The following is a 15,905-nucleotide window of genomic DNA, read 5'->3' on the forward strand; positions in this document are numbered from 1 at the left end:
TATTAAAAGGTGTATTGTCTGAGCCAGTTTTAAACTGCTTCCTCAATGCAAGAGCATTTAAAGCTGTCATCTGTTGCCTCATAACCCTCTTTCTCCCTGGGATCCTCCTGCACAGTAGAGGGTCACACGGGCCGCATTCCATGGCTTTGGAGAACATCCCACTGCTTTGCAGCCTGCCTTGATGGTCAGAAAATACTGATGCCACAGGGAGAGGGCAGCTTCTTATCACCTCTCTAGGTCACTGCCTATGAAACCTACTGTTGTTGTGTCTGGAGAAAGGTCTGGAGAAAGGGAGAAAGGCAAGAGCTAGACAAAGGTAAGAGGCAGAGCCTCTTCCACCTTGCAAAGTTGGGTTAAAATTAATCAGAATCCTCTATGTACTGCAGGATCCTCACCAATCCACACATGGAAGGTGACCCATACATGTGATTTGAAAATGAACATACAATCAAGTCAACGTGGTTTGCTTTAAAGATGAGGAAAAGGCAAGCACCACTGCTGCTTGTTGAAAATGCATACATCTTAGAATGTGCTCTAGAATGGCACTCATATCTGGCCTCCTTTAACCTCTTCAAAAACCTCCTTGCCAAACCCCAACTTCCTGTCAAAAAAACAAAAACAAACCTCACACTCAAAAAGCCATCTGTACATTTGATGCATGAATGTTTTACGGAGCAAACCACATGCTGCCAGCACTCTCCTCTTTAAAGGCTCAAGCCCAAGCCTTCAAAATGCTTGCAGAACACAGACAAAACTAAAGTGTGTGGGGGGGGGGAGGTAATCAAAATAATATGTTTACATGCCCCTCTGGACCATGACATTAGTTTGTCATCTTAAACACATTTGATGGAACAGTGACACTAGAAACAGCAAAATACCCTTCTAAACAAAATGGTTTTAACAGCATAATGTTCAGCCTCAACATTTGGGTGTACTTACAGTATGATCTTTCTCTAGTCCCTTTCTTCCCATAAGATGCAGCTGTCCAAGGTACAGCTAGAAGTAATGGTTTTAAGAATAAACATTTCGTGTCTGAGTCAAATGATAAACTGCACAAATACCTCCGGCCCAGACAATAAGTCTTGCATAAAGAATTGATTGTATAAAGATATCATATCTTCAAAACCATTGTATCAAATGCATCCAAATAAATACTAAGTAATAAGCAATAGTGCTGTGCTGTCTGAATTCAAAACATTATGCTGTTGGAATTTGTAGTGAAGTTGGCTTTATCATTATCTCAACAGTAAAACTGCTGTAAAAATATACTTAGTATACTCCCATCCAATTATTCACCAGGGCTAAACTTGGAGAATTACTCTTCAGGGTTAATATTACAGAAAGCTGGTTTGTTCACGACAGTTTACTAAGAGAAGCCTGCTCATGGTACTAATAAAAATCTATGACCACCACCACTCCCTGGAACTCTTGGAAATGTTTTTAATACTGCTTTTCTTTTTAAAAAAATACAAAAAAGAAAACATGGGAGAGTTTGATTGAAACATGTCTACCATGCTGTGGATCAAAAAATGTTCAAGATGTGCCAGAAGCAAGCAAACAGTAAGATTATAAAAAACAGAAAGAGTAAAAACAACTGAATTAATGGCAGACGGCTATACAGAAAAATGGTGGAGGGTCAAGATCGATGACTCCATCTGTACTGCTCTCATTGACAGCACATCAATCGATTATATTCTTAGGGCTCATTACTCGCCCATTTCGAAGTGGATTGGATCAGGCTAAAGTGGGCCGCTAGGAGGTCTGGTATGCCATTTGGTGCAATCTTTGCATCCAAATGACATATGGATCTCAAGCAACTCTATTTGTCCCACTGTCTATTTGCCAATATCATGAAGTGGCTTGAGACGACAGCAAATTCAGGATATTGGCAAACACTTCCCATACTGGAATACTGTCTCCCATTCTGTTCTGGAGAGTCCTTCATTCCTCTCAAGCAGATATCTCTGACAAAGGGCGGCTCAGGAGAGCATGAACAGATGAAAATAAAACAAAACTCCCCCATCCCACAAGCAGGGATCAAAAGCCTTGTATAGATGTCTTGTAAGAGGGGGAAATTTTAAAAAAATCACCTCTGCAGTATGTCTGCTAGCAAGAATATTCTGTATGCAGTTTTGCTCATAGGTCACTATTCTCTAGAAATGGTGAAAATAAAGGCTGAAATCCAGTAGTAAGTCACAACTCAAATCAGCCATCATCATCATCATCATCATCATCATCATCATCATCATCATCATCATCATCATCATCCATCATCCATCATCCATCATCATCATCATCATCACAACAACAACAACAACAACAATAGATATTAGGAGTTACGTATTCTCAATTTAATAATGAATAACTGAAACTATACAAACCATACAAAAGCTTTAAAACATTTAGAACCCTCCTAAATTATGCATATAATCTAAAATGCCAGGGACTTAAAAGTGCAAAGTCTTATTTGGAAGCATGTAATAAGGAAGCCTCTTGCCTGTATCAGTGTATCTCCTCTTTCAGCCAGAAACTTATAGTACTGATGTATATTCCAGTCCAAAAATTCAGAACTCAGATTTTCTGATCTTTCCATCAATCTCACTTTTTCAACTGGCATTTCTTCCCTTTTTTCCAATTTGTTAGCAACTGTTAATAAAATTGCATAGGAAGCTATATAACCACAACAATAAATTTGCTAGAATCTGTATATGCTGGAAGTCATTTTTCATTATACAGACATAATTAAAACACCAATGGTACAGAAATCTTTATCACCATCCTAAGGCACTTGCAGTGGGCACAATGCCTTAATACTGGCCTCAGATATTCCATAATTTGAGCTAAAAGCACAATAATGTTGCAGGGAGATGACTGAGGTGGTCTTTCCACATGAAGAGCTTAAGTCTTGAAGATGAATCATAAAATTAGATTTGCATAATACCAGAAGTGACAGACACTTGTGGTTTAAGAGGTGCTTACGTATCAAAAATTTTGCTCTTCTGTCATAGGCTATATCTCTACTATCTCTTTCTGGCCTGAGAATGGAAGTTCCCTGCTATAGAGGAAAGTTCTTGTGTATTCTCTGTATTCAAGGGAATAAAATACTGAAGTGTATCTAAATTCTGGATAGACGTTATGGGACTGAAACATCAACACCCATCTAGAGGTCCACCGATAAAAGGGCAATTTCTCAAGGACAAACAAATGTGGCTTAATCAGAAAAGTATGCATGATGGAAGAAACAACAAGCTATTTACGTATTGTTCTTGAAAACATGTCTGCTTTGAAGACAAATCTTTGGAGAAATGAATATGTTACCACTTCCAGCTGCAAAGCTGTCCATTTTGGTCCTCAAAGTTCTATGTAAGTTTCATGTGTGCACTTTAAGACTGGGTTGGTTTCCTCCTCACCAAGCTTTATAATTGCTTTGTCCAAAGGAGATTCTGTCAACACTTATTTTGCCACTTGTTACTTACTTTGAAAATCCAATTAGGGTCACTATAAGCTGGTTCTGACTTGACAGCATATAATAATAATAATAACAACAACAGAATTTTAGTACACCTCTATATACTGATCAGCTGAATCCCAAGGTACTTTGAATATCTTTTCCCTTTGTTATGTTTAAGATTTATCAGCATCTTTTTGTCACCTCACTCCCACACCATGCAGGTCTTAAATACAGTACAACAGTGACTTTCCTTGGCCATGCTGACTGAATCACTGGGAAAGACAGGAGCTGCAGGCTAACACACCTGAACATCAGTGGATTGGAAAGTATACCCAATTAACATTTTAAGCCATGGCAAGATGTAACACAAAATAATCACTTACTGAAATCTGCAACTTTCCTGTAATTAATCAATGCTGCTTCACAGTTCCTTGGAACATTGATTCCTAGCCAGTAACGATTTCCCTGAGGGGGAAACAACGTGTCATGATGATTATTTTAACTGTGACCCAAAATTTTGATATTGGAAATAGTCAATTATATGATGTACAAACCAGGATCATTTGAGATATAAGATTTCCTCCAGTACTTGCAAATGTGTAGTACAGAAGAGCCTAAGGACAGGAACATTTTTAAACATCATGTCAGGTTGGCTTTAGATCATATTAACACACAACGAAGATCTCCATGATGATGTGGTATGTTTGGCATTTCATTACCTTTGCTTGATTATATTCCACTCCTATTCCATATGAAGACAAGAACCCTAAAGCCTGTAGAATTGGATAAAAGCAAAATCTTAAAAAGTAGAAAATAAACCACTGACTTAACAACTGATTTTGCTAACAGTAAACTTATGTCTGAATCTTGATGTGATAATTTTACCATGGAGTTATTTTACTAAGTCAATTTGATGGAACAGTACAGTAGTTAGTTTGCAACAACTGCAAGCTTCATAAACTCATACTACTGACAGTGTTGGCTAAGACTGACGGGAGTTGTAAGCCAGCAACACCTGAAAGGCTATAATTTTAAACTTCTGGTCTAGTGCTTCTCAAACTGTGGGTCCCACAATATTGTTGGACAACAGCTCCCAGAATACCCCACCAATGGCTATACTGGTTGAGATTAAAAATCGAATTTCACACGGGGAGCAGAGATTAAGATCTAACACACCATGTTAAATGTAGGACATATTCTGAGGGAATGAGTTTCCATTTGGGCTACACTACTTCAGCAACCCCAAACAAAAACACGTTTTTCACCTAGGGGAAAAATATGGCATGTGATTTTTATCAAAATATGGAACTGACCTTCTTAAATAATCCTTCTTCAAATGGCAATTAGGAGATACAAATCAGAGGACAGAGGACACAGAGAAACCAAGAGAAGACACAAAAGAAACCTGAGCAGAGTATGCTTAAACAACTAATTTTCATGAAGCTGTCACATTGTGTCTTAGAACAGTGACACATAAATATATGTTATGGACATTTTCAGGTTACATTAAGGCACATATTAGAATACTATGTGAACACACACGTATTTTATACCCTCACATACCCCTCTTTGAGTAAATATATAGTTTCAGGAATGAGAACAAAAATTAAAGTGGCAGATAGACTGTGATGTGATGTCTACATAGACTCCTTCAGGCACGAGCATGGACTTCCATCCATACTACAAATCAGCCACTTCCATCACTCTAGGTGTTGAAGGTCATTCGCGTGTAAGAGACAAATTGGTTGACTATCATGCCATAGTAGACAAGAGATTTGAAAGCAGCAGCGTTTAATGATGAATGAAATAGCTGCACATAGCAATAACAACTGAATTCTTTACAAATAAAATGATGAAAAAGTGTACAAGTCAGTCAGCCTTTCTGTCTTTCAGGCAAACATTTGATTTTGGACATAAGTCCAAAATAAGTTTTATTTATTTGTTTGTTTGTTTGTTTGTTTATTCATTCATTCATTCATTCATTCATTCATTCATTCATTCATTCATTCATTCATTCATTCATTGATTCCATGTAGCAGATGGGATTTTTTTTCTTTCACACATTGCCATGTTAATAGTTCATTTTTCTATGGCAGTCCTGCAAATTTATTCTTATGTGTCAAGAAGTCATTTCCAAGTTATAGCAACCTTAAAAGGGTTTTCAAGGTACACGAGCAGTTTACCATTGCTGCCCTTCTGAGCTCCTCTATTGCCATTTTTTATGTGACTAATCAGATGAGCAGGCATGTAACTGCTTCCCTGACCAGAAAGAAGGACAGGAATGCAATGGTTTGTACAATTGCCTACTTAAGCTGTGTGACATCAATAGCATTCTGGTCATTACAACTGCAGCATAACTAGAGATATACTCCTTTTGCATTATAACAGTAACTAATCCAAAGTTACTTTTAGAGTTACAAGGTATGTGGCCCTACAGTTTAGATGGGTTATTTTACAGGTTAAAGTAATTATTTTAATTACTCCGAATAACCAGAAAACAATTACTTATTAAAATCACTATAAAGTGACTATCGGGGGGCTTGGAATTCGAACTGGAGCGAAGTCATTTTAAAGTAATTTTTCAAATTATTCTATATAGACTTTTATCTGGAACATGTGTGTGTAGCTTGTGCCACAAGAACTGCGAGTCTCTAAAATGTCCTAAAAACTCTTTCACTGTTCTATCAAAAGTGAAACTACCGAGAAGGCAAAGATTGGATGACAGGATTCAAAAATAAAGAGATTTGAAGCAGAAGAGAGGTATGTGTTCAAAATATTAGCATGATAATAAGGCTGAAAAACATTTCTGGTGTACAGCATGAAAAAATTCTGAGAAGGTATGTTCAGCTCATAGTAGATTTTTGCACTGTTAATAGCAGGGATAGGGACTCAAGTCATAGGACTTGCTGTCAAATTGAACTTCAGTTGGGTCGATTTGGATTTATTTGTTTTTTTCAATGACTCACAATTGACTTCCAACTTGGAGCCCACCTTTCCCTCCCTTTTATTCTGGAGGGGGAAAAAGCTAGTTTTTAATAGGTCTCTGGACTTGGGGCTTGGGACTCAGAAGTTGGCACCAAAGACTTGGACTCTGACTTGGTACCAAAGACTTGGGACTCTGACTAAAGACTTGCCTACATCCCTAGTTAATACGAGTCACCATTAACACACCAATACACCTTAATCACAATGTCAGTTTCCTTTTTCCTATTGCCCTCCATAAATCTATTTGATTTACATTTCATTATCTGCCCCTAAGAATATTTGTCCATGCTAAATGTGTAGAAAAATATTTTCATTCCTAACCCATGTCAATTCTAATACGTGTGACAACATCCTCAGTTCTAATATCTTGAGCTCTGACAAATTTTCTTTTGACTCTGGGAAAACAGTTGCCCACTTTTACAACATCTTCAATGGAATAAGGGCCAACTTCATTGGTCAAGAGCTGTTTTGTGAATACATTTCACCATTCTCTTCAAATCAGGCAGTTCAATGAATAATTAACTTTGGTGTCATCACCTTGTTGACATTTCTTGGCAAAGAATCAGTTGCATCTTACTGCTTTTCAATTATTTATGCACTTTTAAACTAGACGAGTGTCTATTTAAAGCACAAGCTAATTAAAGAACACGTACAGTCTGGCCTTTGTGAGATCCTTCTTCAGCTAAAATCTTATATAGTGAGACTGCTGCTTTTATATCTTGAGGCCTATTATATCCAAAGAGCAGGTCTGATGCCACCTTCTCCATAGCTTTCTGGGCTCCCATTTTTGCTGCCTTTACAAGAAGCAGGCGGATTCTGATGTAGAAACACAAAGTTAAGATTTTAGTCTTGTATGTACATGCGCATACACTTGCACCCTTTAATGTTATCTCATTTAAATTTTATATTTTATACTTCAGAGTGCTGGTGAGTTTTTCTGGCCCAGGTACCAGGATAGGTATTTTACATCTGGTGGCCTTCCTTCTTAGGCTCAATCAAGAATATGATATGGGCTTGAGCCTAAGCATCTTCCTAACATCTTGCAGATAGCTGTTGTTTAGGCCAGCTCCTTCCTGCATATCTCCTAATCTGATGCCCAATTTTGGTTTCCAGTGTGAAAGGCAGAGCATCAGTTTGACCAACGTTCTCATGTCTGAAATTGAAGTGTACTTCCCTATGCCTGTTTCTCCCGGAAGCCAACATATTCTGTGTATTTGCAACACTTGCGTGCATGCATGTGTGTGTTTGTATGTCTGTGTGCATGTGAGCATGTGTGTGCATTGCTCAACAGACTTTCTTTGTGAATAGAAAAAGGCACAAGTGAATGTGGCTTTGTTTCTTCCACCTTTTCTTATATTTTGCATTGACAAGGGTGTTTCGCTTGTGAACATTTGCAATGAGAGTTTATGAAATACAATAGTGGTGGTTCTTTCCATAATCAGCTCCCAGGGTGACATATTTGCATACGTACTGACTGATGTCTCCTTGGAACACTGTCAGCAGAACCAATGAAAGAACACTTACACTAGCTTTTCCTCTATGTTTTTTGAATGCTTCAGCATTTCAGGTCCTGCTTGGTAAAAATGATGTATTTTCTCCTCCTTTTTTCTAGTCTCCTCTTCTCCTAGAAATGTGATCAGAAAAACATGATGACACTTGATTCTCAATTCAAGGATACACGTAAACCACTTGGATCCAAGACATCTGAAAGACCACCACCTCCCACATAATCCTGTCTAAAGATTGAGGTATTGAGCAGTTCCTCTGTTGTCTGGCCCAACATCCTGAGAGACTAAAAATGAGCACATGAGACAAGACTGTTTCTGTAGCAATAACATAATTCTAAAATTCTTTCCCAAAGGAAATCTAGCTGGCTCCATGTTTACTGACCTTCTGTCAGGTAGTTAAAATTGCATTATTCTGTTGGGCCCTTGTCTTTTTAAATGGGATAACTTGTTTTTTAACAGATGTTTTATTCCTATTCTGTTTGTATAGCTGATGAGCAAATAATGATAAATAAAGCAATCCATTACAGTATATCTATATTAGATTGTACTTCAGTGAGGTCCTTCTTGTAAGGAACTTTTATCTCACACATTCCCCCCCCCCCCCAAATGCCTTGTTTCAATTAATTTAGAGTGGAACTCAAATATAGCGTTCAAATGAGACCTGCAAATGAACAGAAATGCTCCCTAAGCACAATGGATTTTGTGTAATGCAGAATATGCTTTCTAAAGCTAGCTTATTCTGCATTCCAAACCCCATCAAGCATTTATGAGTCCCTTGCACTGAGAACTCTGGGCATCTGGCTCACCTGTCCATCACATATTTGAAAAACAAAGAATGTCTTAGGTTGTAATCAAAGCTGGCCCCTAACACTAAGCAGAGTGGGATAGAGATTTTGGAGGCAATGAAAGGACAACAAATTACTAGCTATCAAGCTTATACTTAATATTTTTTTTACCAAGGGCTCAATCACAGGTGCAAAAATAAGCTCAGTTATATTGATTCTGCTATTATTTAAATCATTTTATAAATTCTCGTTCATATAACTCACAGGTAACATTTATTCATTTGGCCAGTCAATTTGTGAAAGGGTGAGGTTATAGGTACCATGGCCACTGCATGACCATTGTGTTTGTACCCTCTTACAAACAAACAAACAAACAACCTATCAATAGATCACTTGCAGCAGCAACAACAACACAAATATATTGGTTGTCGTGGGTTTTTTGGGCTCTTTGGCCATGTTCCGAAGGTTGTTCTTCCTAACGTTTTGCCAGTCTCTGTGGCTGGCATCTTCAGAGGACAGCACAAATATATTGTTCAGAAGGAGACAGCCTTCCTCCCCATCCATTGCCAGTTTAAGGAAGGAAAGGGTAAAGAAGGTGCGAAGAGAGAAAGGGCTGTTTCCTGCTTGGAATTGTTTGAGGAGAGAAAGAAAGGGGCATCATATTAACATCTCTCTTTTTTTAAACTCTCCTCTTTACAATACTTCACAAGTCTTTTAAAAGCCACTTCCTCCTCCTGATGTTATTTAAAGGGGAAAAGAAAAATGAAAGCCAAGAACTGAGAGGAAGAGATATGCAGGAAAGTAAGGAAAAAGGGACAAGTGAGTAAAGGAGGGAAGGGAAAAGTGGCGGAAGAGAGAAGGAAAACGGGGAGAGAAAAATGAAACGTGGAGAAAGGAATTGAGAAGTTAAAATTTTTGAAGGAAGGAAGCATGCTGCTTAAAGTGTGCTGCTTAAGGAAGGAAGGGCTGCAGATGACATACACCACCAGGCTGCACATCGACTAACAGTTGGAAGTGACAGAAAATAGTGATATATCACTTACACATAGAGATGCCCACGAACTGAATCACAAACCAGAAAAAAACACAAACTGGGCTAGTTTGTAGTTTGGTTCATGGATCCCATTTTGTTAAAACAAAAAGAAACACCAAACTTTTCCCCCTCAGCATTTCGTTTTGCTTCAGCAAAGTGGGATGCCTGACCCCCTCCTCACTGCTCCCCTTGCCTCCTTAACATATCTTCAAGCCACTTCTACCACCTTTGCCATGACCACCATCATCCTGAGAGGCTGCAGGCTCGGCTCCTTGCACAAAAGCTGGGCCTGCTGCCTACGCACAGGCACCCGCCTGTCATCAGAGCAGCATGTGCATGTTCATGCGCGCAGGGCCAACTTCTGATCAAGGAGTCAGGCTTGCTTCCTCTCAGGATCGCAGGGGCATTGGCGTTGGCTTCAAGACAAGGTACGGAGATGGAAAAGGCAGTGAGAGGAGGAAGGGCAGGAGCAGGGTGGTTCCTCCTGGCACAACCCCCCTCAAAAGAATCACAAATCGGTTTTTTTTCCCCAGAGGGGTTCATGATAATTCTTTGTTTGTGGTTCGTGGGTAGCCACAAACCATTGCAACCCACCAGTTTTCTGGTTCATGCCCATCTCCACTTACAAATGATTTTAAAAATAGAGAAAGAAAATTTTAGGGCTGCAGGGACACTGAGATAGCATGTGTAGCCTACAGAATGGGCACAAGTAGCCAGAAATGTACGGATCAAACTGACAACAACAACAAAAAAGGGGAGGAGGGGAAGGCAATTGCTGTGAGAAAAGGCAAGGAAGGGGCTTGTGTTGACTACATGGGCTCTCCACAAGGCAGTGCAGCCCCAGCACAGTCCCAGCGGAGGAGAAAGGCAGGAAAAAGGGGGGTTATCTCCCGTCTGTCTCCTCAGTCTTCACCTCCTGGCACCATTACTGCCACCACACGCTTCCCCACAGCTCCCTCTTGACTTGCAAGTAAACCAGACAAATGTACTCAAAGTAAACTGGTTAAACCTTACTTGTAAATAAACTTGGTATACTTACATGCAAGTAAATCAACGATCAAAAGACTTGTGTGGGACCATCGGACAGAAGAATAAACATCTTCTGTGTGAATGGAAGGATCGCTCCAGTGAGAGATAAAATTTATCACACTGAAGATAAGAAATTTTTAAGTGCAGACCAGATGACTCCAAATTCCCCTGTCTGAGGAGGCAATCTTAACAACTGGAATCTAATTGTGGAAAGCAACTGGACTTTTAAAAACTGGTTATTTCATTTGTTTTTCTGCTCAGAAACCCTGCAAATGCCTCATGCTGAGAAAAAAAAGATTAAACCTATTTATAGTGTAGGTGGCCAGCTAGCTAACTGCAGCGTGCACAGCAGTGTTTCTGTTTTCATCCTTTGTCAGGAAATGGCCACTATGTTAGAGAGTATAATGATACTTTTAAAAAGTGAAGGGTAACTTGGGTAGATACTTGTTTAGATCACTTAAGGCTACTCTTTAGCAATAAACATCAGTCCTGATCCATTCATCATCATCAGAGGGAAAAATTATTTCTTGTTTTAGGCAAATGAACATGCTTCTTTACATGTGGCATAGAGACCACAACTGAAACTATAAAGCAAAGCAAAAAAAGTACAAGGTCTTACATAAGAACATAAGAAGAGCCCTGCTGGATCAGGCCAAGGGCCCATTTTGTTCAGCTCCCTGTATCTCACCGTGGCCCCACCAGATGCCTCTGGGAGCACACGAGACAACAAGATACCTTTCTCCTGATACCCCTTCCCCCGCATCTGGCATTTGGAGGTACCTTCCTTTTAAGCCTGGAGAGATTATACATCCCCATCATGCCTTGTAACCTGCAATGGACTTTTCCTCCATAAATCTGTCCAATCCCCTTTTAACGGCATCTAGGCCAGATGTCATCACCACATCCTGTGGCAAGGAGCTCCACAGATGAACAACATGCTGGGTTAAAAATTTTCTTTTGTCTGTTCTCACTCTCCCAACACTCAGTTTGTGTATCCCCTGCTTCTGGTACAGTGGTGCCTTGCACCACGATAATAATCCGTTCCCCTGAAATTGCTGTTAAGCAAAAACATCATCCAGCAAAAACCGTTTCCCCATTGGAATGCATTGAAACCCATTTAATGCATTCCAATGGGGAAATTACCTCGTCTTCCAGTGAAGATCGCCCAATGGGGGAAGCCATTTTCTGCGTGCCGATCAGCTGTTAAAATGGCTGCCCTGCGAAGCATGGGTCCGGAAAACACAGGGCAGCCATTTTGCGGAGCTGGAAAACATCATCGTCTTGCAAACAAATGGTTCGTGAAGCACAGACCTAATCATCATTAAACGAAAATCCCCCATAGGAAACATCATTTTGCGATCGCTATAGCAATCACAAAAAAGTCACCGTCCTGTGGATTCATCATACAGCGGGGTCATCATCTAGCGAGGTAATACTGTATTGCATGAGAGGGAAAAGAGATTCCCTCTATCCACTTTATTCACCCCCTGCATAATTTTATACCTCTCAGTCATGTCCTCCCTCAGATGCCTTTTGTCTAGACTAAAGAGCCCCAAATGCTGTAGCCTTTCCTCATAAGGGAGGTGCCCCAGCCCAGTCATCATTTTAGTCACTCTCTTCTGCATGTCTTTTTTGAGGTGCAGCAACCAGAATGGTACATAATACTGTACTCCAGGTGCAGCCTTACAAGCATTTTCTACAATGGCATTATAATACTGTTTGTTTTGTTTTCAACCCTCTTTTTAATGCTACCTAGCATGGAATTTGCCTTCTTCACTGCTGCTGCATGCTGGGCTGACACTTTCATCCAACTGTCCACGAGCACACCAAGATCTCTATCCTGATCCATCATGGACAGCTCAGAACCCATTAGCTGATAAATAAAGTTTTGATTTTTTTTGCCACAGAATGCATTACTTTACATTTTTTTATACTGAAATGCATTTGCCAGTTTGGAGATATCCTTCTGGAGCTCTTCACAATCCCTTCTGGTCTTCACCAATGGGAAAAGTTTTATGTCATCTGCAAACTTGCTTGCCCCTGTCTCCAGGTCATTTATTAACAGGTTGAAAAGCTCGGGTCCTAGGAGAAATCCCTGGGGCACACTGCTTTTCCCCTCCATTGTGAAAATTGCCTATTAACACCTACTCTCTGTTTCTTGATTCTCAACCAATTCTTGCTCCATAAGAGGACCTGCCTTCTTATCTCTTGATTGTTGAGTTTTCTCAGCAGCCTTTGGTGAGAGACCACGTCAAACGCTTTCTGAAAATCCAGATAGACAAGATCCACTGGTTTGCCCACAACCACATGCTGTTGACCTTTTCAAAGAATTCTAAAAGGTTTGTGAGGCAAGACTTACCCTTATAGAAGCCACGCTGATTTTCCCTCAGCAAGACTTGTTCTTCTATGTGTTTTAAGATTTTATCTTGGATGAGGCTTTCCACCATCTTCCCTGGAACAGACGTTAGGCTAACTGGCCTGTAGTTTCCTCGGTCCCTCCACCCTCCTTCCCTTTTTTTAAGATTGGTGTGACATGTGCTATCCGCCAGTCCTCTGGTACTGTGGCCATTTTAAGGAACAAGTTGTATAGTTTAGTTAAGAGATCAGCAACTTCATTCCTCAATTCCTTAATAACCCTTGGGTGGATGCTATCAGGGCCTGGTGATGTATTGATCTTCAATTTATCCATTAGGTCTAAAACACCCTCTCTTTTAACCTGTATATAATTTAATTTATTAGTCAGGAGGGTTCATTAGGGCAGTGAAATCTTCCCAAGGTCTTCTGTCGTGAAGAGAGATGCAAAGAATGCATTTAATTTCTCTGCCATCTCCAAGTCACCCTTTACTGCTCCTTATTCTACCATACAACACAACATTCTAATACTAAACTCTTCAAAAGTTATAAGGTTCCCCCCTCCCCCAGGATCACTTAATTAACTAGAGTGATTGGGATAACGAAAATTCCACCCTCAGTTGTAAACATCATAACTGAGCAGATTTAGGGGACATTTCCAGAGGAATCTTTTCTTGTGCATTTGTTCTGGTTCATTCACTGAATTTTCAAAGGATGCCATTCTCAAATTGTTCCTGTTCTTAAAATAAGCTGTAATCCTTTACAAAAAGAATGCTTATAATGTCACAAATTAAAGAGATACTTTGAAAAAAAAAAACACTGGGTGGAGTTAAATTTGGAAGGTCACACAGCACTCATTTGCCACATCCAGGCTACCAAGGAGACCCAGCCATACACACTCCAAATAACAATATCTGCCACATAATCTTTCACAGAAGTGAACTTGCCAGAGCCTTTTCCAAGCTAGAATGGATCTGTATTTGGCACTGCAATTGTTTTTACTCTTCAGTTTGATAATCTTCAGTTAAACCAGGGGTCTCAAACTGTGGCCCTCCAGATGTTCTTAGCCTACAGCTCCCAGAAGCCTTCAGCACCACCTCTGCTGGCCAGGATTTCTGGGAGTTGAAGTCCAAGAACATCTGGAGGGCCACAGTTTGAGACCCCTGAGTTAAACTCTTCAGTTTAATGGTAACCCTTTCCAGCATAGTATTCATATCCTTAAATTTTCTCAGATATATATATATAACAAGTTTCTAGCATCATGACTTAGCTACAGATTTTAAGAAACTGTATTGCTTTCAGCTTAGCAAGTAACATCCAATCTGCCTGTAAGTAAAGGCAGAAAGGCTTCATAAGAAATCCATTCAGAACGAGCACAACCCTCTCCTGAAAAGCAAAAAAATAAATTAAAAAAACCAGTCTGTGAGTCTTGCATTATTTATCCTTGGAATCTTTAGCCCATACTGGTACATTCTGTATAGGAAGTGCCTCATACAGAGCAACAACATTGTTCTGTATAACTCAGAAATGCGTAAACTAGCAAGTAAGGGTCTTTTACAGCCTTACATGGAGATATTCGAGATAGAACCTGAGATCTTTTTCATATAGGTCATGCATTCTTTCTTTGGAAAGCTATGACTGATATCACACTACCATTTTACCTGTAGCCCCTAGCTTAGAGAAAGAACAACCTATAAATTTAACTCTGCAGATTTTTTAGTTGCTGAATAATCCTGAGATTTCTTAGGCTCAAGGAAAATAAAGCTGTTTTAACCATGTCTAAATACAATTGTTTTTCTCCAAGATAACTAATGTGTTGTCTTATGCTTGATAAGGAAAGCCACCACGCCCTTGTGTCCAATGAAAGCAAATATTATTTGGACCCAAGGCAATTTAAATCAGTAAAAGACAATATTTAAAAGCTATAAACAGTAAGTATACAAATATTTTAAAAGAATCAAACAAACACCACACTAAAATTGTAAACAAAACCAACACCAAAACACATTCACAGCAACAAGGAATACCAATCCATTTAAAAACCTCTCTCAGACAGCCAGTCACTGAGGGAAAGCTTACTTGAAGAGAAACGTCTTCATCTGCTATGGAAAGATAGTGAAGATGAGGCCAGCCTGGCCTCCAGTGGGAGGGAATTCCAGAGTCTGGCAGCAGCAACAGAGAAAGGCCCTCTCCCATATCCCCACCAAATGCAGCTGTGAAGGTGGTGGGACTGAGAGAAAGTCCTCTGCTGATGATCTTAACAACCGGACAGACTCATAAAGGGAAATAAATATGTCACAAAGGTCTGTTGCCAACTGTTAGGCATGTAGGATCATGCTGCCACAGATGGTTGGGTTGAATGATGGTCATGACTGGTAGAAGTCTAGATATGTGCAACCAGGCTTGCGCACATGACCAACGGGAACAAAGAGGCAGGTTGTTCAGCTTCCCTACCTTGTTCCCTCTTTATCTTATCTGTTGCTTCTTCATCTTTAGAATGATACTCTGAGGTTTTGCTTCATCTTCTCCTCTCTCTCAGGGTCAAACAAGAGACTCTCTCACACACACATCCCTCTTTTTTTGGTAGAGATGATCTCCAAAGTGGAACATGTCTAACATGATTTTTGGAGAGGTAGTCCCATAAGTGGGGAAAGAGGTATATTTGCCAAAATACACAATTTCCCTCAACTACGCATTCTTCATTTAAGAAGCTTTGTTTCATGATTTGTCATTGAAATGTTAGAACAGTCTTGAAATCCTGT

At 39.7% G+C, this 15,905-nt stretch overlaps 1 protein-coding gene across 3 annotated transcripts in view; it reads right to left on the reverse strand.

Moving 5' to 3' along the window:
- Window positions 1-15,905, reverse strand: part of SEL1L2 (SEL1L2 adaptor subunit of SYVN1 ubiquitin ligase) — a 76,069-nt gene that overhangs the window by 31,461 nt on the left and 28,703 nt on the right. For all 3 annotated transcript variants that reach the window (XM_020801238.3, XM_078390239.1, XM_073003405.2), the window contains exons 4-10: window positions 7,961-8,060; window positions 7,090-7,252; window positions 4,171-4,224; window positions 4,006-4,065; window positions 3,835-3,916; window positions 2,498-2,646; window positions 940-996 (exon numbers count right to left, since the gene is read on the reverse strand). In XM_020801238.3, the coding sequence (XP_020656897.3) occupies window positions 940-996; window positions 2,498-2,646; window positions 3,835-3,916; window positions 4,006-4,065; window positions 4,171-4,224; window positions 7,090-7,252; window positions 7,961-8,060 (665 nt within the window). The remainder of the gene's footprint in view (window positions 1-939; window positions 997-2,497; window positions 2,647-3,834; window positions 3,917-4,005; window positions 4,066-4,170; window positions 4,225-7,089; window positions 7,253-7,960; window positions 8,061-15,905) is intronic.

This window comes from Pogona vitticeps, chromosome 1, assembly GCF_051106095.1.
Source record: "Pogona vitticeps strain Pit_001003342236 chromosome 1, PviZW2.1, whole genome shotgun sequence".
Taxonomy (NCBI): domain Eukaryota; kingdom Metazoa; phylum Chordata; class Lepidosauria; order Squamata; family Agamidae; genus Pogona; species Pogona vitticeps.